We start from the raw sequence: 24,290 nt of genomic DNA on the forward strand, positions 1-24,290 counted from the left end.
TGTAAACAGAATAAAAATGGGTTACAGCATTTCGGTATGAAGAGACTTGTGCGGCGCATGTCTGGTCTGCGCATGCGCAACCCGCCTCCTGCAACCATCATGGCGCAGCAAGAGCCGAATGGAGATTTTCCATATTTACCTTCAGGGGCGGCCGAGGGTAAGAGATCGGCGACACTCAATCAGAATAAATGGTGTTACTTTCGATGCATTATTTATAAGTAAAACATGACATTTATTCCGAGAATGTACAATGCCTGAGAGTGGGAAGGAGTGTAAAGCATGGTAGCCTAGCTCAAGCTCTCAGGACTGCTGCTTTAGTGTCTATAGGCAGAACAGTGTACACAAGGTCGATGTAAGACATAGTCTGATACTTGCAATTAAATGCATAGAAAGTCTATTTTAGGTCTGCATAACTTGGCCTTGTAGCTTTTTTTTGTATGTTTCTTGTATGCAACAATGAAATGCCCCTAGTGATTGTTTCTGATGCTGACCTGTCTTTCAGTGAACCGAATGATAAAGGAGAACAGTGACTTGTTCTCCGATTCTCAGTGTAAAGTGTGTAGCGCTGTCTTAATCTCAGAATCCCAGAAACTTGCACATTATCAGGTAAGCTTTCACATTCACATAGACAAAGTTTATATGATCGCAACACGTCCTTTGTTCGTCAGCCGATAGAGTACAAAACGTGGTTTTAAGGGCTAAATATTGATTGCAAGTATTTCAGGCTGTGTTCACAATGACATGCTGGCATACTACTCGTACTATTTCTGCAGTATGCATACTTTAAAAAATGTTGTATGCATGCAATACTCAGATGACTAACTGAATTTGATTAACTCTACAGTATATAACAGCACACTGTGCTGAGTGCTATCAGAGACAGTGTATAGTAGATGCAGGACACTTAAACTATATTTAAAGGGAGAAATTTGTACGCCCAATATGGTGCTTTTAATAAAGAAAGTTCCAAATAAGAGAGTGTAAAACAGAGTGTGATACCGTTCATGGCAGAATGAATTGCTGATTTGAAATATAGCCTATTATTCAATTGTTTAGTTGAATTAAGGGTGTGTTCACACTTGGCATGTTTGGTTCGATTAAAACGAACCCTGGTGTGATTGCTCATGGTTCATTCATCCGGAATCCAGGGATTCCTGCCGCTGTTTTGACTCATTTACACACTTTATTAGCTCTTCACGAGCTGGTCAAAATACCATCATATGGAGCTACGCACATACAACGAGCGCATTTGTCCCAGCACACAGCGTTGTTTTTGGATGTTCGGTAAGTTCCGTGGCGAAATATAGGCTATGTCATAAAAGCCAACCAATCAGGTTGTGAACATATTCCTATACGTTTAGGTTCAGTATCTTTAGGTTTGGTGGTAAAAATACCAATGTGAACGCTAAGCGGACCAGGACTAAATGTTTTTTTTTTTGGTTCAGGCCAAACAAACCAAGCGAACCAAACTACTACGATGTGTGAACACACCCTAAATATTTCCCAAGATGGCCGCCGAGTCAGCTGGCTTGCTTTAAAAGGTACTTTTGTGTACAAAATACAAGAAGTGCGCGTAACAAGAAGCAAGTGCGCAAGGCTGTCCCAGGTTGGAAAAATGGCAAAGTTTAGTGTCCATAACGCACACTGAATCCACACTCTCTCTAAAACCGCTTCAGAGCAGTATTTGAGTCTTAAGCACAAAGTATGCTTTGGATGTCTGCGTTATAATTTTCATCATCAAGAGGATCCGCCAATGTCTACGCACACTTTCACACACACGCACAATTTTTACAAAACTATTTTGTACGTGTGTCCCATCGGGTAATCTAAGTTCTACACACTTGCGGTCTTCACGCCCAACTCTTGGGCCAAATACAGGAAATATGACATGTAAGTAGACAAGGGGTCAAGTGCAAAGGCTGTATCCCACAATGCAATATGTTCAACATGACCTTCGCATAACCCATGAAAATCATCTGGTCATTTGATCTGACTGTCAAAGTTTAAGAATGTTTTTTTTTTTCCAAAATGTGAATGAAAAATGCTATACATATTTCCAAAAAGACTGACTACCCCTTGCTGAATAAAGCTTAGAAAATGTTTGAGGTCTTGTGACAACTGTAGTGTACTACTGGATGAAATATTTATCATTGTATGTACAGTATCATACTACACACTGTTTCACATACTGAACTATGAATAGTACTTGAGGATGGTATAACTTTAGTGGTTAAAGTTCCTGTCCCATGACAGGACTCACTTTCTAAAATATCAGCTAAAGGACAAATTAGGACCTTCTCAATGTTAACCTTCCTGTCTCTTCTTGTAGAGCAAAAAACATGCGAGCAAAGTACGCCGGTACATGAGCATTCACGGTGATGAGGAGCCTATTGCAAAACGGTCCAAGTCTTCAGATGATGCTGTAAGTCAGATGAGCAACCAGATGTCATGGAGACTTACTGAATATTAGATCACGGATATGTTTGTGTCCTGTATTAATGGGCAGTGTTCTGTTTTGCAGACAAGTAATGTCGACGAAGAGGGCAAATACAAAGCCTGCAATGTGTGCAACATGGCATTCTCTTCCCCGGTGGTGGCACAGTCACATTACCAGGGTAAAGTTCACTCCAAGAACCTTCACCTGAAGACCTACGGTCAACAGACTCCTGGTAAGAAGACTTGATTATCATTCAATTTAGTACTTGAAATACAGGAATGAACAAACTGAGCTGTACTCTTGTTTTTTATAGTAGATTGACTTGCTCTGCGATCAGTTCTTTTGCACTGGGTATTTTTGTAATGCATAAAACCTAAAAAAAATTCAAAATCTCTTCCCCTCCCTCTTGCAACAATATTGCTTCTCTTTTCTGATGACGTGTTTACTGACACGAGGGCGGGACAACCTGTCACTCACATGAGATCGACCAATAGCAAACCACAATCCAATCAATTCCCTATGGACAAACTCTAAATGTTTTTGTTTCACTCTGATATACGTCACAATAAGGAAAAGAAAAATGTTGACATTCAATGTAGTAGAGCTTCACGATTAATCGTTAAAGGATTGTGATCTCGATTCATAACCCACTGTTAAAATATTAATTGCTGCAGTTTATTTCAAAATTGTAAAAATTGTTTAAATGAATGATTCAATGACTGACTTCACTTCTTTTTCACATGCTAATTGTAGACAATATTCAGTAAATATTACACAGCGCGCTAATTAGGGCTGCACGATATTGGAAAAAAAAACCACATTGCGATATTTTTTTCCCAACAATATATATTGCGATATTGCGAGCCATCAATCCAGGCTAAAGTCAATAATTACCATTCCATGATATTAATAATTTCACTAATAAACAAGCTTCATTACAAATGACAAAAAGGTCACTTAATATTTTATTCCAAAATTAGAACATATTTCTGTAAGAATTCGGTGAACATGGCGGCGCTCTTAACAGATGTTTGTTTGTTCATTAGGCTATAGCCTAATTCCTCAAAATAAGTAAAAAAAATCTTATTCTCTCTCGATACTGATGATACTGACTCGCGATCTTCGCAGTAGTGAACACGCCGGAGAGAAATGCACATTTCATACAGTTTTATTTTGTTTTGAATGGTTATTTTTAAAAGTAGAGATTTCTGTAGATAATAGATATATTTAGATAGATGAGCTACCGGTTTCGGTTCATGGATGATTTCGGTTCAGGCGCTGGCGCCTCCATGTCTTGATTATTTATTGTCTGCTATATTAACTTTTTATTTATTAAATCCAGGAAATTGGATAATGAAACACTGATTAAAATTAAGATACAATTAATACAAAACGAAATTCGTTTTAAAGAAAGGCTTTGTGCTTTCTGTTTGAGGTCTCTGTGAAAGTTTTAAAGCAGTCTTTTAGTGCCGCATCATAACGGTCGCGTCCGTAATGGAGAACTGTCACGTAACATTGTTTTTTCCTCTTAAATGCGCACACGAAAAATAAAAGACAAAAGACTTTTTAAAAAAGACAACCATCCACAACTTTATAACACTCCAGGCAAAGGACCTCTTTTTGGTCAACATCCTCCTCTTCGTCGCCCATTTTTAGCTATAGGATTGCCAGTGAATGTTGGCTGTGAGCGGTGAGCAGCGGCACAGCGAACCAATCATTGTGCAAGCACGCGGAACGTGCAAATGTCACCGCAGCAACAAGCCATACAACAAACTCGTGTTTACTGTGTGCTACCGTTCTTTTAATACACCATGAGTGCTACTACCCTTCACATCGCATGTTCCGGCGATGTGACTATCGCTCATGCGCACATCGCGATGTCGATGTTAAAACAGAATATCGTTCAGTCCTAGCGCTAATATTATATTCCGAACTGGTCATTTCACCTAAAAAGCTGACCTGCTGTGTTGTCCCTCATCTTCCAGCATTACCTCAGCCCAAAGCACAGGTGAAGAAGGATGAAGGGCTACCGAAAGGTGTGCAGGGGCCGGCAGAGCGTGACCCCAACCGCTTCTGCTCCATCTGCCAGGCCTCCTTCAACAATCCCCTCATGGCTCAGCAGCACTACAATGGCAAGAAACATAAAAAACACCTGACTAAACAGAAGCTGATGGAGACCTATGGGCCGTCCATTGTACCAGGTCAGAACATAGAAGGGGGGTCTCACAGCCTTCATGACATCAAACAGGACTTACACTTACATCTCTCATGTAAGGAATTACATCTCAGAATTTCATCCAGTCAGAAAAATAGCATTCATTTTGGTGGCTTTAAAGATTTTTTTTTAATTAATAATTCATATATAAATATGAAGAGAGCTATAAAAAAGTACAGGCTTCACAATTCTGTGAAAAACATTTTTTGTTTGTTTTTAGAAGTTAAAATTACTTTCAGTGGTAAGCGACTGCATCTATAGTTGTATTTAACCTGGAATGTTCCTTTTAACCTTTATTTTTCAATTAAATTCCTATTAATCTACATTATTTTTACTTCTAAATAATTGCTGCCATATTACAAATGCCATAACTGAATAGGTTGCAGAAAACAAAAGGAATATTATTGAATACATTTGCATGCACATCAAATTCTGTTTAACATAATAAACAGTGAGTTGAATATATATTTTGAATTTGATATTCCTTCATATATGGTTATTGCAAGTAGTGGTCAACCGATATATCGGCAGGTATTGGCATTTTTTTAATTATAGGCATTGTATGATAAGTTTCTCTTTGGCCGATTGTGTCAGAAGTGGGACTTTCATTTTGAAGATGGGTCGGACTTTTATTTTGACGATGCTGAAAACGGCAGGCTTTATTAGTTTACCGTCACTGTTTAACAGTTCAGTCTAATGAATAGAATAAAAAAAAAAGTTTTCTCTGTTTACAAAGATTAAACGGTTTATAAAAAAGCGTCAGCATTCAGCAAACACAAATTTACATCAAATAAATAGGGATGTCCCGAACCGAGATCAAGGATCGTTTGTTTGTTATTTCCTTCAGCGGAGACGCTTCAGATGCGCACTGTTCGCCATGATGGCTTTTAATTAGTTGAAATATGATTGGACTAACTTAAAAAAAGGAGTTAATTGCAACGTGCAGCACAAGTCTGTCATATCGGCTATATAACATTATAATGAGAACATTATAAATGTGTGTTTGAGGCATGGCTTTTAATGGTGAGACTTGTTTATGTATTCAGGCTGTCAAAAATGATATAAAAATTTGAATTTAGATTTATCAACCAGTATATCGGTTATCGGCTTTCAAATATAAAGAGTTATCGGTATCGGCCAAATTTTCATATGGGTGCCTCCCTATTAAAAAGTTATTATAAAAAAAATAATATTCTAAAATTAAATGTTAGTAAATTTGTATACAAATCACTTTGTTTGTATTTCCTTGATGTACCTGATAAATATCCAAATGAATCTGTCAAATCGAATTCTATTCAGAGTTGAAATTTGTCAATGACTCTTTGTTGTTGTGTTCTTGTCACTAAAATGTGAAACGTCACTTCTCTCAGCCTCCTCACTGAAGGGCTACCCATGTACTGTGTGTAATATTGAGCTGAACTCCGTGGAGCAGTACCAGGCCCACATCAGCGGCTCCAAACACAAGAACCAGTGAGTATCTCATGCTGCTTTCCTGAAAACGTTTCCTTTTTTTATTGGTCAACAAATAACGTATTTCCCCCATTTCCACAGCAACAGACTCAAGAAAGGGCCAAATGCGTTCGCCTGCCCACCCGACAACTACCAGCCCGATTTCCAGTATCCGCCCAACCAGGAGGGTCTGGAGTCCGGGGGGGACTGGAACAGCTTCACTGAAGGCTATGAGTGAGAAGATGCCCTCGACGTTGGCTGCCCTCTGCTCATTTGTGACAAGCTTCCTCTGTTTAGGCACAGGTCAATGTGTGTCTGCACTGTGCATCTCCTAATGCCAGCTATTCAGTACAATACATCTCTTCCCGTCCATTGATTCCTTCTGTCACTCTCACACACAGTTGAAGGGACCACAATAAACTTCCACAGCCCCCCACCCCCCACCCCCCTCCATATCCGAAAGCATCGGAGGCGAAACTTAAGAGTGCTGCTTTTTCTTTTTTTCTCGAGTGTTAGGAGTGTTTATTAGCGTTTATGTATTTGTTTGGTTTACAAAAATTAATTTCCATGTTCTCCACACACAGATGCAGGTCCTGAAGGTGGTTTCGGGAGATGTTTTGTCTATATGATCGATACTCTTATTTGTTGCTTTTTATCTTAAAACGCTCAAGCTCCACGTTTTGTGTTGAATGAATGTCTTTGGAGTTCAAAGCCGTTGGATTTGATAGTGCGCAACATTTGGAAAGTTTGCTTTTCTTGGGAGCTTCGAGTGCTTTATTTCTTAAGTTCTGATTTTCTACAGCAATTTTGGAGAAATCTATGTATTTTTAAGCAATTTTAGTCATTTTTGTTTAGGCTGGGCAGTAGTTGTCTTTCATTTCTCATGGCTCCTTTCCATTTCCAATCTTTAAGTAGGAAGTACGTTGTAATTTCATATACTTAGAGATTTAAGCTAAAGCTTCAGTTCTCACATCCAAACTGAAGTTGTCCTAGTGATTAAAATTGTTCAATCATAAAAAAAATTAGTCCCACTCCATAAGGGTGATTTATTTTAGTTTCCATTTAGGCACAAACGCATAAGTTCATCTTGACGTTGTCACAACATAGATTCTTGCAGTATATTCTGGTGTGTTACTCTTTTTACAAAGTCAAACTAGTAAGAAATTGATTAGTTTCAAACGTGCTTGTAAGATGAAAGCCTCTGTTAGGGTATAATGTGAAAACGCTCTCGAATTTCAAGTAGGGAAACAAAAATGTAACAAGTTTTCGATGACTGTTGAGCATATGTGTAATGTATGGCTTGCATTGTTTATTTTTGCAATGTACATTACATTGCAAATTGTCCTTGGCATAAGAGACTGATGCCAATGCTAAGACGTCAAATCAGCAATAGTTCAATTAGTGTTTAGCACCTCCATATTAAACCAACGCTTCAGTTTAAGAGTCCGTTTATTCGAGGGAATTGTACATGAAGTTACTGTGAAAGGTTGAAACGCTACTTTGTCACTAAAGAACCGAATGTGAGAGACCATTAATGCTTTCTCAAACTGAAAGAGCCTAGTTTTTACTCTTTTAAGCTTGGTATGTTAGATGTATGTTTGATGGGCTTTGGATTCATACAGACTCGTCATAATCCGTTATGCTATTGAACACGATAGCAGTCAGCAGAAGAACTACTGTAAGTGAGTATAGACAGTGCTATGTTATACTGACGAATGTTTTTGCAATCTTGAAGGCTTCTACGCAGCACAACAGCAATTATGTGAATGCATAGGGCCTTCAAACTTGGTAGCATTTATGTATTTGATGTCATTTTGCTTTTATTGGTCAATTTTCTTTTCAACAGACATTGTGAGCCTAAAAAAATGTATGTTACTTTTCATCCAGTAAAATGTTTTGAGAACTCCTGTATTTCAGACATGTTTTAATGAACTTACCTGAAAACTAGTGTGTTTATGATTACGATAACAAATGAATATAAATACCAGTTTGTAGCTTAACGGACTGTTTTTGTACAGCTAAAATAACTGGAAGCGACCGACACCGAAAGCCTTGCAAATTTAAGTTAGAAATGGCTGTGCCGCTCGTACATTTAAAATAAGGTGGATACTTCAAAAGGGCCTTATTAAAAATAATAAAGTCCACTTATAATTAAGTCTGCCGTTTTTAATTTGGTTCTTTATGGAAGCTTGTTTCCACCATAGAATAAAAAATAAAATAAAATGCTTTTTATCTCGCAATTCTGATTTTTTTAAAAATATATATGATATAATATATGAACTTGCAATTGTGTGTTATAAAGTCAGAATTGCTAGATAAAAAGTAGCAATTATCTCTTAAATAGTTTTATTTCGTGGCAGAAACAAGCTTCCTTAATTCTTTGACCTTTCGAATTAAAGCTGCCGTAAGCAATGTTCCCAATGCCCTAGAGACACTGAAGATTCAGATTTTTCAGATTCTGTTTTTGCTACTGCACCATTAAGACGTCTATATGCAGTGTTAGGGAAAGTTACTTTTAAAAGTAATGCATTACTATACTGAGTTACTCCTTAATGTGAGGCCCTTACACACCAAAAGTGAAATGAAAAAGCCTCAGGCTGAAGGAAATGTAAATTTAGACCTGTACAGTAGAGGGCGCCGCTCAAACCAACCTTTGTGCTGCCATTCTGGATTGAAGAAGATTGGGATTAAAAAAAAAATAATAATAATTAAAACAAATGTGATGGTTATCTAAAGTCATTTTTGCTTATTAGTATGGTTGAATTGGATCATTGAAGGTCAGCAGCAAAGACATTGGTTCACCCAAAAATGAAAATTCTGTCATCATTTACTCACCCTCAAGTTGTTCCAAACCTGTATGATTTTTTTTTTTTTTTTTTTTTTTGTTAAACACAAGATATTTTGAAGAATGTTGTTAGCCATTGACCTCCATGGTATTTTTTTCCTACTATGGAAGTCAATGGCTACCGGCAACTGTCTGGTTACCAACATATATTTTGTGCTCAACAGAAGACTGAAACTCATACAGGTTTGGAACAACTTGATGAGTAAATGACACAATTTTCATTTTTGGATGAACGAGAGATCTCAGTCAATAAATGGTAAAGAAAAAGTAACTTGTGTTACTTATTTGAAGAAGTAACTTAGATATTGTGTTATTTAAAAGTAATGTTTCTTTACTAGTTACTTTAAAAAAGTAATCTGATTACATAACTCAAGTTACTTGCAATGTGTTACCCACAACACTGTCTATATATGACCTCTGTTATGATGGCCAAATCGCTGAAAATGGAATTCTAGACATTTCAGTGCAAATGGTTTTATGTGAGTTTGGTTGTAACTTGTGAATGACCCGGGTTCTTTTTCCTCCCAATGTAATTTTACTTTTCTAGAGAGTCGAGTTGGGCCCTGTCCCAAATGGAATCTAAAACCCTTGCATTCTTCCTCCAATCGGCTGCTTCAGTGCGGGCGCAGTAAACGTGCACATCACGGGCGCATAACACAAAGGGGGGCGCTCGCGAGCACCCATCTGAAACCTAAAATGACAAACAGGACACCTTCATGAATCCGTCTTATCTTGAATCACTACGGTACACATATAATAAGTGTTTATTTTCTGACTATTTTAGACTGGTTTGGGTCGTACCACTGCGGAGTAGCCTAGAACCTGCGTGACTCATCACAGATATATACAGAGAGAAGTAGCTCCGGCTACAGTGTTCTTCCGCAAGACGCATGCAGTTCTGCTTATTAACCACTAGAGCGCCAAAAGTTACGGACTGCAGCTTTAATGTCCCGCCGAAATTTAATGTATAATTTAACAAAAATACCAACGTTGGCCTTTAGTTCTACGTGATGTGCTCATTCGTGTGAATCTGTCAGTGCCGCAGTTCACTCCATCTCGCCCAGAAAAAGCATACAAGTTGTGAGAAATCAAGATGAGCAAAAACGTGACATGAAGTGGAGAACAATTTGGGACAGGGCCATGGACTTCAGGTGCAAAGCTAAATGTCTGTTCTGTGGTCCCTGTGTAAAAGATGACACAATTTTGTCAAAGTGATAACTCAGTTGCAACTTTTTACAAAACACTTAATTTAACTTGCACTGAAAAGTTTTATTCGAATTCTTCCGGTTCTGGGCACATGAGTTCCTAAACATGATGAATGATGGGATAGGCCTTTGCTTTTACTCAAATACCGCTACAAAGTGGTATTAAAGAGAGTGTGAGAATTTAGTGTGTGTGTTAAAGGCACTAAACTTTATGCTTTATATGTTATCCAAAAAGAAAGCATACATGTTCAGACCTTGTCCTCTAGATGGCGTACTTTACACACTTGTCTTTACCTTTTCTTTATCACTTTTGGTGCAAGATGGATTTTGGGCCAATACATGGCTAATTTATCTTCTCTGAAATGCATTTGTGGTTATGTAAACTTCTCCAAAATCTAATCAGTTTTATTGCTCATAGTGCTGACAGAACCATTCACCATCTGTAAATCATCAAGGATGAATTGTTAGCATTAGAAACAGATTATCACTGTCATTGTGGCTTATTGTCAATAAACTTTTGTCTTTGCTATACAACATAGATAATAAATCAACTCTAATAATGAATAACAAACAAACAGTTGAAAAAAATGATTTTCTTATGTAAAAACGGAAGTTTACTTACATTTTTGATTTGAGACTACTAAATAATTTTTGCAGCATAAACGGAAACTAAACAGTTGATTTTTAGTTCCCAGCATGCTTTGCATAGGGCTGGATCAGGAGATTAAATGTCAAAATTAAAGTTTGAATAAGACCTGTTTGTTCATGTTCAGTTAGGTTATGACATTTAAAGCTGCAGTCTGTAGTTTTTCCTCTTTGTCGCCATCTCTGTTTGAAATCTGCAATTGCAGTTATTCGTGGAATTATCAACTTTACGTGGGTTGTGCCTCGACACGGCACAGTGTGGATGAATCCAATGTTTTGAGGAGAATGTGCGGCTGGCAGTCACCGCGCCGGTGTGGATACTGTCATTCGCAATCACAGATTCCACTTTTTGGAAGTATGACCAACATAAGAATTTTCACCGGAAAATGTCGTCTGAACAAGTAAGTAACATCCACTTTTGTTCTGACCAACTAAGGGAAAAAAGCATTGCAGTAAATCGCTTATGTCTTTCCTGTCCAGCAGAAAAAAAGCTGTCTCTGCATCCATTTTGAACCCCTTCAAAACACGGAGTTCACATCACCTTTCAAAAGCCCTTCTGATATTCATCCTGGTTTTCGCATGGGCCGGTTGCAGTCTCTTTTTTTTCTGTTGCCACTCCGAAGTCCGAAGTCTTTTGCATTTTACAACGGGTGAATCTCCAGTTGTCACTGGTGATTGTCGTTTGAACCTTTCTGGATCCACAATCAAAACTGATAAGTTTAATTATATCAAGTGCTGTGAGAAAAAGCTATAAACATCCTCACACGCAACACAGCCTACTAGCCGAGACTCCTTCTTTATGTGGACAGATGTGACGTAATGACGCAAAGACATGCTTGAATTTCCCGTGGAAATCCACCAGTACCACTGGAATTAAAAACATTATTACAAGCTTACCGTTTTGAATCAAGCTAAGGCAAGCAGAGAGTTCTGAACACTTTGAACACTTTTACTTGCTCAATTTTATTTTGGATAATTTTTAACCCAAAAAAGTTACGGACTGCAGCTTTAAAAGAGTTTCTGTTATATTGATGTTTTTGCAGTTGCCATTGTGTTGAAGAGGAGAGCTTGTGCTTAGGTGTTGTGTAAGTTTATAGTGTTACTGTTAGGCTATATTATATTATTGCTATACCCAATAATCAATGGCTGTAATAATGTTAGTTGTGACAAACAACTTATTTGTCCATTGCAAATGTTTGTTAGCCACAGAAAAGCTAATCAAATGTTTGTTAGCCACAGAAAAGCTAACATGTAATATTCATAACTCTCTCTTTTTGTTAGTCGCCTAATTGTGTAATAAACCTACAGACTACAAATTGTTACCTCAGTTTTATTGAGTAGATTCTAGGTTTGATTTTACAGTGACAGCACTATTTCCAGTTCCTGTATCCCTCATGTGCTGTAAAAAATCAATGCGGCGAGATTTTGCCAGGTATTTCCATTTATAAAAAGGCAATGGGGAGGAGGGTTGACTATTTTCATTGATAAGATCTATTTACTCGAAGGGGGAGGTATCTGGTGCCTTTCCATTCACTGAAAGAGAGGAGTACTGCCCCTCCAGCGCGGCGCCACGGTGTATAAACAACCTAGTTGTATGTACTATACCAGCATGCTGAAACATAGACTCCCTGTGTGAGCAGAACAAACCCCACCCACCATCATTTAAAGCTTGCATGTATATTCATCAAAGAGATATTAGCGCCGTGTTAGGTTTAGCTCTCCAGTGAATTGCTGTTATTTACAGGCATGACAGATTAATCTCTCCAAGTTTTGAATTACCTGGACCTCAGTGCTGTGAAAAGAGGATTGTGTCGAGCTGGATGTAGCGCAACATGCTGTAACTTTAGTGGTTATAGTCTGTAGTTTCATAGTTCGACCCCTACATTTCATCCGAAATGAGGCCCGGGGAGCTTTGGGTCATGTTGAGTGTAACTTGATGAATGAGTGCTGGACTTTGGCAGACCCATTCAAGTTTACACTCGCGTTTCTAAACATGCCCTTGTGTATTGAATGGCCACATGGACACTTGTTTGAACCGAGTGCTGTTTGCTGAACCCCTTTTCGGGATGCGTAGTCATCCTTTATTCGCTGTTTGCACGCTTTGCATGGAAAAGACCTCAAGCAAACTGTCAAAATGCTTTTTTATTTAAATGTTTTAGTTTTCCTAAGGCAAGACACCACAGGTGGATAGGGTGAAAATGTTAACAACAATCACAGTACATTAAAACAACTGGTTTGTAAAAGCAAAGTTTTCTGAAATAACTGATTTGCACACATTTCCAGAAAAGAAATCTATTATTAGAAAATGATACGAGATTCAACTCATCATTTTAAGTTGAAACAACTTACACAGCCAATTTGATTGTAGGCTACTTAAAAATTTAAGGCAGCAAGTACATTTTTTTACAGAAGGGATATTTGATCTCTTTTTATCACTCCATAAATCAGAAAATACATTCAACAGTGTAATACATTACTGTGTATTAGGAATAAAATGTTATTGTGAATGATTTTTGAAAACACTTCAGATTAGGAATAAAATTGGGAAGCTGGAAGAATTTCTGGCTCAGTGCAGGAGAAAAAAAAACCTTTTTGGAGCTTGAAAGGCCCTGGTCGCTTGGAAAATTTGTTTGTGTCCCACAGGATTGTTTATGCTTTGAAAAACACAAGGATGTTATTCTCACTTTATTCTCATTATGATTTTTTTTTTCTTTTTGATTGAACTGTCCATTTCAGAATACCTTTATGATTTTTCATAAACCTCATTGAGTCAATCACGCTTTAGAGTGTTATTATTTTGAATGTTTGAACTGATGGTACAGTGTGTGTGTGTTTGGGTGTGTGGACAGTCAGGGTTGGGGGTTTGCTCATGGGTGAAGAGAGAAAGTGTTGTTGAGGGGCATGTGGGCGGCAGGAGGCTGTATTCTCTGTTTTGCCTGTCACAGTTTCAGGGGGTTATTGTCTAGGATGGAGACATCCGGAGGTCAATGCCTCAAACCCTGTGTGAGGAAGGGAACAAAACAGCCCTGTATAAGAACAGACCAAATGGGGATCACAGGTGGCAGGAATGGACTACATCTATATGGAAATGAGCTCACTGTTCTCAGCGTCCCACTGCAGCCGCTGCTAATTTGCTTATTTTCACATGGAAGAAGAGTATAGGGTGGATCTCGCGAAAAATGAGAATCTGCTGGTCAAAATATGAATTAAATACATAAATAAATACGTTTATTTAGGACTATTGGGATTTTTGGGATACTTTTGAATTTTTTGTTGCTTTGTGACATTATTTTCAGACAGTTAAGCACAGTTTAAGCACATTTTCTTGCTGTAATATGTCCAGATGTTTTTTTGTTTGTTTGTTTTTTCTCCAAATACTCCTGTTATGTGTAAGTACTTTAAATTTAAATTGCATTAAGGAAATTACTTCTAAATTAACAAAATGGTACTTAAAGTTTAGAGTAAACTATTACTTGGACTTGAAAGAACTAAAAGGAAAAAGAGTAAAAAATTTGTCAAGACCGACTTTAAAAATAATGTGTTACAATAATGCATTACTCCCTAAAAAGTAACTAATTGTGTTACTTTTTATGGAAAGTAATCTTGCATTACTTTTTTTTTTCACCTGGGCTGGGTTTGCTTGATTGTTTTTTAATTTAAAAAAGTCCTATTTTTGGCAAATGTTAAGGCCCTTTCACACCAAAAGTGAAATAAATAATCAGTCAGGCTGAAGGAAATGCAATGTCACGCCTGTACAGAAGAGAAAGCCACTCAAACAAACCTCTCTGCTGCCATTCTGGATTGAAGAAGAAAAATCAACAAATAGAAACAAAAAGATTTTATCTAGTCATTTTTGCTTATTAGTTGATCATTAGGATAGTTGGATCAAGGTCAGCAGCAAAGACATTGGTTAATAAAGTGAGATTAAATGCATAAAGTATATTTGTGTAATTTAACATATTTAATTATTGCAGGTTTGCATAATATTCAGAGTTTGCATTTCACTGTTTTTATTAATTTAGAGACATACTGAATCTGTTTTTGTGCAAGTGAGATAAGTAAATGCTCACATTTAGTCTAGAGCTACAATAACCAAAAGTTACAAAAAAAACAACCTAAAATTCAAAAGTAAGTAGTTACTTTTCTAGTTACTTTAAAAAGTAATCTGATTACATAAGCTACGTTTCTTGTAATGCATTACCCCCAACACTGGTCAAGACCATGACTAATTATTAGCAATTCTCATTTAATATTTTAATAAATAATGGATAAATAATATAATATGACTTTTTTTAGCAAAATAAAATGGACAAATGAAGTAATATCCTCACTTTTCAACAAGAACCTCTTTCAGAGACACATTAGAAATGAAACATGCACTGGAGTTGGCTCACCCTGGTTGAGTAAAAGCTTAGTTTTAGCCACAGAAAGGGTTGAGCCGTTCTCCTGAGATTTTGCAATAATTTTCAAGTGTTTATCCTTCAGAAACAAACAGCGCATGAGATACATGTTCGATTTCAGCTCAAACTTATTATGTAAAAAAAAAAAAAAAAAAACATAATTTCCCAGAGCCATAGTTCCAGGAATTAACACCACCAGACGTTCATGGGCAGTTACAAAAAGGCTGTTTCATTACGTCAAATCGGATGTTTGCTTGACATAATCCAACAAACATGAGAGCATGTTGAACTGGTGATAAGAGGGGGCCAAACATTTGTTTGCCTGATGGCTGGGACTTTTTAGCGTTATGGCTGCTTTAGTTTGCAAATACGAAAATAGAACGAATAAGACAACGACTGGAGATAAATAAGTGAGTCTTAATGGAGTGTCCATGATAAAGAAATCTAGTTTAAACACTTCCCAAATTCTTGGCAAACTCTGTGTATTCATGGTTCCATATGATTGAAAAAAAATACAATTTTTTTTTTTTTTACAAATACAATGAATTACACACTTCGCACAACATGAACTAACCTTGCCTTGTCATAAAAAATCAAATTATTTGATATTTTAAGAGACGTATTGACCTGTTTCTGCATGTTAGATGTATTATAACTTTTTGGCAGCCAGAAGTTTTCAAATATTATAGTGAAGCAGTTTAAACATTTTTTTTTTTTTAAATAAAATTAATAATAATAATAGAAGATTGTCAAACTACCAAAAAACTCCTTCTTTTAATGAGGCCTTTTTCTGTATTATGATATCAGGACAGTTGTATCACTATAGTTTTTGGGTTTTTATGCACCCCTAAAAAATATAAAAATGAACTTTAATAAAAAAAAAAAAGTTTAAAAAACATGATACGTGTATATCAAGTCACTGTATGTTAATGATTTTTTTTTTTTATAAACATTGTTATATAATGCATAGACATTGACATATTAAGTATGACAGTACTTTGTAGGGCCCAACATTGTCTCCTAAACATTTCTAACATTAGCAGGATATTTCTAAAGGAGTCCACGCTGGAGTGAATTTCATACCACCCCTAAACAAACCCCATAAAGGAAGCCGTATATGTCTGCATGCAATTCTCAAGTAGGATTAGTTCACTATGAGAGCTGAAAGAAAGTCCCATGTACTCCATTTCCTGGGCTCCGGGACAAGTGCAGGTGGCTGAGGGGTTCGGATTACACCCCAATGAAAGTTCCCCCTACCCTCTGGTCCCTCCTTTCCCTTCCAGCCCCCCCTTTTACCCAGCAAGCCAAACCTTTCCATGATCTGAGAATTCCTGCAAACTACTCCTAATTCTTCTGACAGATGGACACACTTAATCTGCAGCGGTCAGGCTGGAAGTAAGTGCTACAACCTGTGAACAGGCAACTAGGACAGCCACCTGTCAGGACCCCTGTCACATGATAGGCACCGCATGGCACACAGCTAAGCTATTGGGACATATTGTTGCAGAAAAATATGCTTGGGATCTTTCAAAAATAAAGTTTTACACATTTGAAAAGTATTGAACAGTAAACGAGGCAGTTTGTGTTCAATCCCCGAAATCCACAGATTTTAGTAATAAAAATGCCATTTTGAGATACTAAAGGCCGATTTGCAGGTCAGTGGAATGGAAAAAGCACAAGGTCTAGGGGATGGTGTTGTAAATGAGTTTTAAATTGTAAAATTTACAGGTTGTTCTGTATTTTTATATACAGAATATATTAGAGGTGTAATGATACCCTCATGTCACGATTCGATACATATCACGATAATGAACTCACGATACGATATTATTGCGATACTCCAAGACACATGGTAAAAGGTTAACAAAAAAAATGTTATATTGTTTAGTAAAATGCTAAATTTTATATTACATTGTGGGTGTAAATGAATAGGCTTGGACTTGGTGCTGGAAACCCAACGCACAGGACAATAGTGACCAGAATAAAAATATTCATGATTCTGAAGCTGAAAATACAGAATTATTTTAGACGAATATGCTTGCACTCTGTCACTGACTAGATATATTTAAAATAATGTAGGCCACTTTTTACTGGTAATATTAGACATTTGGCATTATCAGGACCCACAAATATTCCCCCATTGCATTATTACACATTATATTCAACATTATATATAGTAGTTTAATGTAGTACTGACACTAAAACTCTGTAATCTATACACAATACATATTGTCACTATCCACGATACATGATATATTGTTACACCCCTAATACATACAGATATATAATAGCTGCCAGTTTTTTTTCTCAAAAAACGACAGGATTTCTTTCTTTTCTCTCTCTCTCTTTTTTTTTTTTTACATTGATTCATTCAGAGCCTATTCAAAATGACACATCTCTAACTTCACCCCAAAAAGGAGGTGTTTCCCACAGCATGCCAACAGATGGATATCATTTTGATAGTTTAAGTGTCCGAGGAAGCAGAGACGGAGTGCGGCTCTAAGAACCCATAGACCAGACAACAGGTGAGCGGTTACGGTCAGCCGGCAAATCTTACTGATATTCTAACCTATTGAACTTTCCCAGAACAGGGTTCCCCTGTAGACACACATTATTGCATTGCAGGACCTGTTCCATGCGCTTTGATCCACTCAATGTGAAGCAGATCTGTGGCGGTGGCCTTAACAGTGAGATAATGAAAGCAGGCTGGCTGGGAGAGAACTGACCCAAGACAATGCTTCTCTTTCAGGCTGCTGGCATGAGCTGTTGGATACTTGTACTATACAGCTAGTAAAGTGACTTTCCAGCTTCAGCACCTTTAGCTGATAAAGCAGAGTGCAAACAAGAATCAGCTTCCTTTTTGGTTCAGAAAGATCTTTCCCTGGGTAACTACTAGCAGTGCCAGGGTTTTTCCGAGCTTCTTCCTGTGTGACAGCCCCTGCTTTTTTTTATATATCCTGCTGAAAAATAGCTAGTGGACCAGCTATACCAGCTCTAACACTGGTTTATGCCGGATTTTTCTGCAGGGTAATGATGGAAAATTATGGAGCATTGGAAAACAACTAGATGTTTACATTTTCTGAAGATAAAGTAAGTTGCCAGCAGGGACTCTTCATTGTACATATAACATGACAATAGTGCAATGCTCAAATTCAATATATCATTTGCACATTACCTTATACCACACATTGCACATTCGTACAATTGCATTTTGCACATAACTTTATTATATATATACGTAATTCTGTCTATTGTGTATTTTCTATATTTTTATCACTGTATTGTGTTGTATTTAATTTTATTGCCTTTTTACACTCACCTAAAGGATTATTAGGAACACCTGTTCAATTTCTCATTAATGCAATTATCTAATCAACCAATCACATGGCAGTTGCTTCAATGCATTTAGGGGTGTGGTCCTGGTCAAGACAATCTCCTGAACTCCAAACTGAATGTCAGAATGGGAAAGAAAGGTGATTTAAGCAATTTTGAGCGTGGCGTGGTTGTTGGTGCCAGACAGGCCGGTCTGAGTATTTCACAATCTGCTCAGTTACTGGGATTTTCACGCAGAACCATTTCTAGGGTTTACAAAGAATGGTGTGAAAAGGGAAAAACATCCAGTATATCTCCACTACAAATAGGAAAAAGAGGCTACAATTTGCACGAGCTCACCAAAATTGGACAGTTGAAGACTGGAAAAATGTTGCCTGGTCTGATGAGTCTCGATTTCTGTTGAGACATTCAGATGGTAGAGTCAGAATTTGGCGTAAACAGAATGAGAACATGGATCCATCATGCCTTGTTACCACTGTGCAAACTGGTGGTGGTGGTGTAATGGTGTGGGGGATGTTTTCTTGGCACACTTTAGGCCCCTTAGTGCCAATTGGGCATCGTTTAAATGCCACTGCCTACCTGAGCATTGTTTCTGACCATGTCCATCCCTTTATGACCACCATGTACCCATCCTCTGATGGTTACTTCCAGCAGGATAATGCACCATGTCACAAAGCTCGAATCATTTCAAATTGGTTTCTTGAACATGACAATGAGTTCACTGTACTAAAATGGCCCCCACAGTCACCAGATCTCAACCCAATAGAGCATCTTTGGGATGTGGTGGAACGGGAGCTTCGTGCCCTGGATGTACGTCCCACAAATCTCCATCAACTGCAAGATGCTATCCTATCAATATGGGCCAACATTTCTAAAGAATGCTTTCAGCACCTTGTTGAATCAATGCCACGTAGAATTAAAGCAGTTCTGAAGGCGAAAGGGGGTCAAACACAGTATTAGTATGGTGTTCCTAATAATCCTTTAGGTGAGTGTATTATTGTGATATATTCCTTTTAATTGTCTAAACTCCTATGTATGTCTGCTCTTCTTTTTTTCTGCACTGCATGAAACATACTTGGGATTAAAGCTCATTCTGAATCTGAGTTCCGAACGTGATTCAGGTCGGATTCGAACCGGGATTCTCTTGAGCGCAGCAACGTCCCCTTCCCTGTGAAGTGGATTTTTGGAAGATGGTATTCCTCCATCTTATGTGAAATTACAGTAGTGAACATGTACATGAACAGTGAACATAGGAGTGAACATGCTATTTTCGAGAGGTAATATGAAATAACTGATCATCGATTCATCACTTCACAGGAAGCGGAGAGGGAAATTGAGTAAAATATAGGTGGTGAAAAGGAGTTGAGTATCCAATGTTATCATTGAGTATAAAGTCCTCATGAAATGAAAGTTGCGACAGACTTTTCTTCCCTATTGTGATGTATATCCGAGTGAAATGGCTTCTCGAACAAGAAAAGATGTAGTTGATATTGTCCATGGGAAATTGATTGGATTGGATTTGCTGTGTCAAGTAAAGTGAACTTCAGCTGATATTCCATTCTCAGAAAGCAGAGAGCAGTGAACTGTGTAAATCCTGTCAATCAGAATGCAGCATATAAGACAGAAAGCCTGAACAGTCTGACATCAACAAGGAGAGAATTTACTATGAATACATAAAATGACTGATGACCACACACACACAAATAGGACACAATTTGCCCAAGACTTGAAGAAATGGATGAAAAAAGTTATAGATCTGCTTTTTTGTCATTAGTGGGAAGAGCATATTCTTATTTATTATGAATTTCATTCCAAGTTTTAAAATCCATGTGCCCTTGTAATCTTAATTTAAAATAACTTTCACTCCTTCCCCTTTACTTTAAAATAACTTCTCCTCCTCTTCAAGTCGAACACAACTCTCTTCTCTGATGACGTGTTTACTGGCGCGAGGATGGCAGTGGGGCAACTGACGGATGTCGGATGTAGTACGTCTGGATTTCATACTATAGCCTACAGAACACACTTTTTAACATTTCTGAAGTTTGCTCCTCAACAAATGTAGTGCCTAAGAAGTATGCAAGCTAAACTAAGTAGTATATGCAATTTCAGGAACACCTATTGTCTGTTTGATTGTGGAATTAAATCATTCATTCAACTGATTCATTACACTTATTGTGTTATATTATAAGTTTTATTGTTTAATAAAATGTTCATGCTTACAATCTACTGAGAGAAGCCAGACAGTGTTCAAAGTTGGGCTTCTCGAACAAGAATAAATGCAGGGCAGGACTTGAGTTTGTCCATCGGTGATATCATGTGATTGACAGGTTGTCCCAAATTCTTTGCGTGGCTTCATGGAATAGTAAAATGTCCATTGAATGTGCACTCTGAAATCTCGATAGAAGTAGTAGGTACTTTTTGCCTACTGTTTTTATGAATACTGTGAATTCGGACAACTCATCTCAGTCACACTTTAAATTAGGGTCCAATTTTCACTATAACTAACTAATAACTAATACCCTTTCCTCAATAAACTCCTAATTACAGCTTATTAATAGTTAGTAAGGTAGTTTTGGGTAGGATTAAGGGATGTAGAATATAGTCATGCAGAATAAGGCATTAATTAGTGCTTCATAAGTACTAATAAAGAGCTAATATCCTAGTAATATGCATGATAATAAGCATAGTGATAAACTAAAGTTTTACCCTCATCTCACACAATGTTTTTCATGGGATATAACCTGATCTGTTATAATAGGGAAGTGTACATAGTTTTATAGTTATAGTATTGCTACAACCCTATAAGCTGCAAAAGGAGTCACTGAAATGAATCAGTAAAGGAATCTGAACCTGTGAGTTGAATGGACTCAAACAATTCGAGTCATGGGAATCAAAATCCCTGTTAGTGTATTACAACAGCTTCAAATGTGGCTGATCCAATAAGAAACTATGTGTTTCATAAAATGAATGTTTCCTGAACTCAAGGATCAAAACGCATTTGTAGCTTCATAAGCTGGATGTTGCGCTCAAGTTGCACTTTTGTTTTGGGTGAGTGGGGTGAAACAAAAGGCTCGGCTTCGGCTTTTGGGTTTTAGCCTTCCTTCGGACTTATGGAGGAAGGATCTTTCACTTTCCTGCTTGTAATAAGTGACTTCTCCTGTTCCATGCGCACAATGGTCACTCTGTTGGGCCCTTTTTAAAGGCGTTGAGCCTGCACGGTTCGGCAGCCCTCCCTGCCGTTTGCTTAGCCACCCAAACGCCAGGCGCAAGGCAAACAGAGCCAGCCTCCACCGCAGCCTTTCAATGCTCCGTCCTGACTCTAAGAGGCTTATGTCCTCACCCAGGGGTGGTAGGAAGCACAGGATGAATGGATGAAGGAGGGAGGGGCAGGAAGGAGGAAGGTATCGGCCCAATCAGCCGTTACCGCTGAGATCAGAGGAGCTAAAGAGAGTGACCGGTAAAGAATGAGCATTGCTGCGGTACCTCTCCGTTAAGATTCGAAACTCCCCTCGGTGAACTATTTGGTCGACTTTCAAACAAGAGATGAGGAAATAGCCGAATGCCGGTGATGTCACGCTTTGCTGGAGATGCAAACATCTTTAAAGGAATCTCCTCTTTTTGTTCTCTAGGTTTTTTGGGAATGCGAGAGGATCCATAATTATTTGCTAATCTGGGAGGAAGTGCTGTTTGCATGAGTACATTGAGATAGAGGAGAAGGATGGGTCTATTAAATAAGACCCCATTCAGTGAATGAATGAGAATGGAGGGATGAATAGTTCCTCGCACAGATGAATACAAGCGTATTGCTTTGCACAATGACAAGACCACAGGGACCTTTCTTTGAAATCGGGAGTTAATCTGGAAAATTCCTGGCAGCAGGCACCCGACGCACAAATCCTGATGCCTGGAGAATGGCACACTGGCACAACGTCAGTTAAAGGCCATTAACAAGGTCTTACAGCCCCCATGCAAGTCCAATGCGGAAGAGATGAATACAGCCAGCACGTTTTCTAGGCCAGTCTCGCTTCTGTTTCATCTCAGGAGTGGCATGTTTGTAGCGCCCATTTATTTTTTTTGTCCTATCTAGTAAATTATTCCAAAATAAATTAATGCTATTCTCACATACAATAATTTGAATACACATCCTCTGATGATGAGCATGTTTTTAGTTTCTTTCATAAAAAGTAAAAGGGTTATACAGCTGTCCTGATATCATAATTAAGAAAATAAAGCGTCATTAAAAGAATGAAGTCTTGAAAAGAAAACCTTATGAAATACCATGGAATAATCTTATATTACTGTTATTGTTGCTATTATTATTAATATTTTTGACATAAGTTTTGCAAAGTTTGCTGCTTCAGTATTTGAAGGTAATTTATTGCATGTTTTATGCTGGAAAACAATGATAAGCAAGGCTTTTATTGGCAAAAACATTCAATATATACACAAAGTTGTTGCTTATAGTGTTGACCCTTCTTCATAACCTGGACATGTACTCCTGGGCCAAATCCTGACTGATTTTCTTGCCTTATTGGTGCTCACAGTTCATCACAGTTTTTGGGCATCTGCTTTTGCCCACTCACCTTTTGAGGATTGACCACAAGTTCTCAATTTTTCAGTTTTCAAAATTTCAATTTACTGATCTCCGATCACTCTTGCCTTGTGACATGGTGCTCCATCACGCTGGAAAAAGTGAAAAGACTATATAATATCCAAGTTAAACGGTTTTGAAACAGCCCACAATTAGCAGGTGAACTGTTAATAATTGAGTTTTTGGATAAGGAGCATGGGTCATGGCTCATCACTTGGTGCTAAATTTCAAACCATTCAAAAATCACATTTGTCAATGCAAGATTGCAAAGTATTTAAGTATTTCACCATCTACCATACATAATATTGTGAAAAGGCAGTAAATCTCTGTTATGCGTGACCTCAGATGGTATTGCATGAGAAACCGTCATGCTACTGTGTTCAGTATAGCCACATGGTTTAAAGGTATGAGGAAAATTTATGAATTTTTACTTGATAGTTACACCATAGGACATTTTTCAAAATCATATGAATGGAACATGAATAAAAAAGTACATTTCGAAGAACTTTTCTTTATCGTGAACTCTCTTAAATGTCATTGACCCTTGGACTGGCCACCCAACTGTCTCAAGACAGCACCATTTCCAATACCAGTTAAGCACTTCCTTTACAGGAAGAGGAGGAATGCTGTGCTCTAATGCAAACACCAACATACATAAATGGCACGGTTCGGAACTGTGATTCAGATCAACCGAACACAAGACTCATTCTTCATTGTGCAACGGTGGCTAACCTTTTTGTGCCATAAGCCAGGAAATCCTGGGTTGGCGTGCCGGTTTGGCTACCAGTCCATTGTCTAAACCCGGCATCAGAGACTCCATTGAAGTTCTCCATCCAGCTGTATAATTGGGTAGAGACGGGACCCCCTCTAAAAACAAGATATTGCCCCACTCAGCCGGGTTAGAGCAAGCCGAAGGTGTAAGCTTGTTCGCTTCCTGCCTCTTCCTTCTCAGGATTCCAGTTTCCTGCCTGGAGCTATTGCGTTTCATGGTGCATTTCCCCACTTTGGTCGCATGCATTCTGCAATATTAGGGAAGGCCAAGTTAACATAAGAATCCCTCCAGGAGTGCTGTCAGTGCAGGAGATGTTTCCTCAGGAAGTGATTTGCTGTGTAATCTTAACTGGCCAAAAGCAAAAAGAAAAGAAAAGAAAAAAACTGCAGGAATATGTA

General features: G+C 37.9%; 1 protein-coding gene across 3 annotated transcripts; it reads left to right on the forward strand.

Annotated features, from left to right (window-relative positions):
- znf346 (zinc finger protein 346) lies at positions 1 to 6,701 on the forward strand (the record flags this gene model as incomplete). Of its 3 annotated transcripts, none has more annotated exons than XM_079898336.1 (7): positions 6 to 157; positions 503 to 606; positions 2,330 to 2,422; positions 2,522 to 2,669; positions 4,423 to 4,707; positions 6,023 to 6,122; positions 6,204 to 6,701. In XM_079898336.1, the coding sequence occupies exons 1-7, from the start codon at positions 37 to 39 to the stop codon at positions 6,337 to 6,339; spliced, it is 987 nt and encodes a 328-aa protein (XP_079754462.1). In that variant the 5' UTR covers positions 6 to 36. The 3 variants fall into 3 exon arrangements, with proteins under 3 accessions (XP_079754464.1, XP_079754462.1, XP_079754463.1); XM_079898337.1 differs by having other exon boundaries at positions 12 to 157; positions 4,423 to 4,638; XM_079898338.1 differs by lacking the exon at positions 6,204 to 6,701 and having other exon boundaries at positions 1 to 157; positions 6,023 to 6,126.
- Positions 6,702 to 24,290: the final 17,589 nt, after the last annotated feature.

The sequence above is a fragment of the Squalius cephalus genome (genome assembly GCF_949319135.1).
Source record: "Squalius cephalus genome assembly, chromosome: 17".
Taxonomy (NCBI): domain Eukaryota; kingdom Metazoa; phylum Chordata; class Actinopteri; order Cypriniformes; family Leuciscidae; genus Squalius; species Squalius cephalus.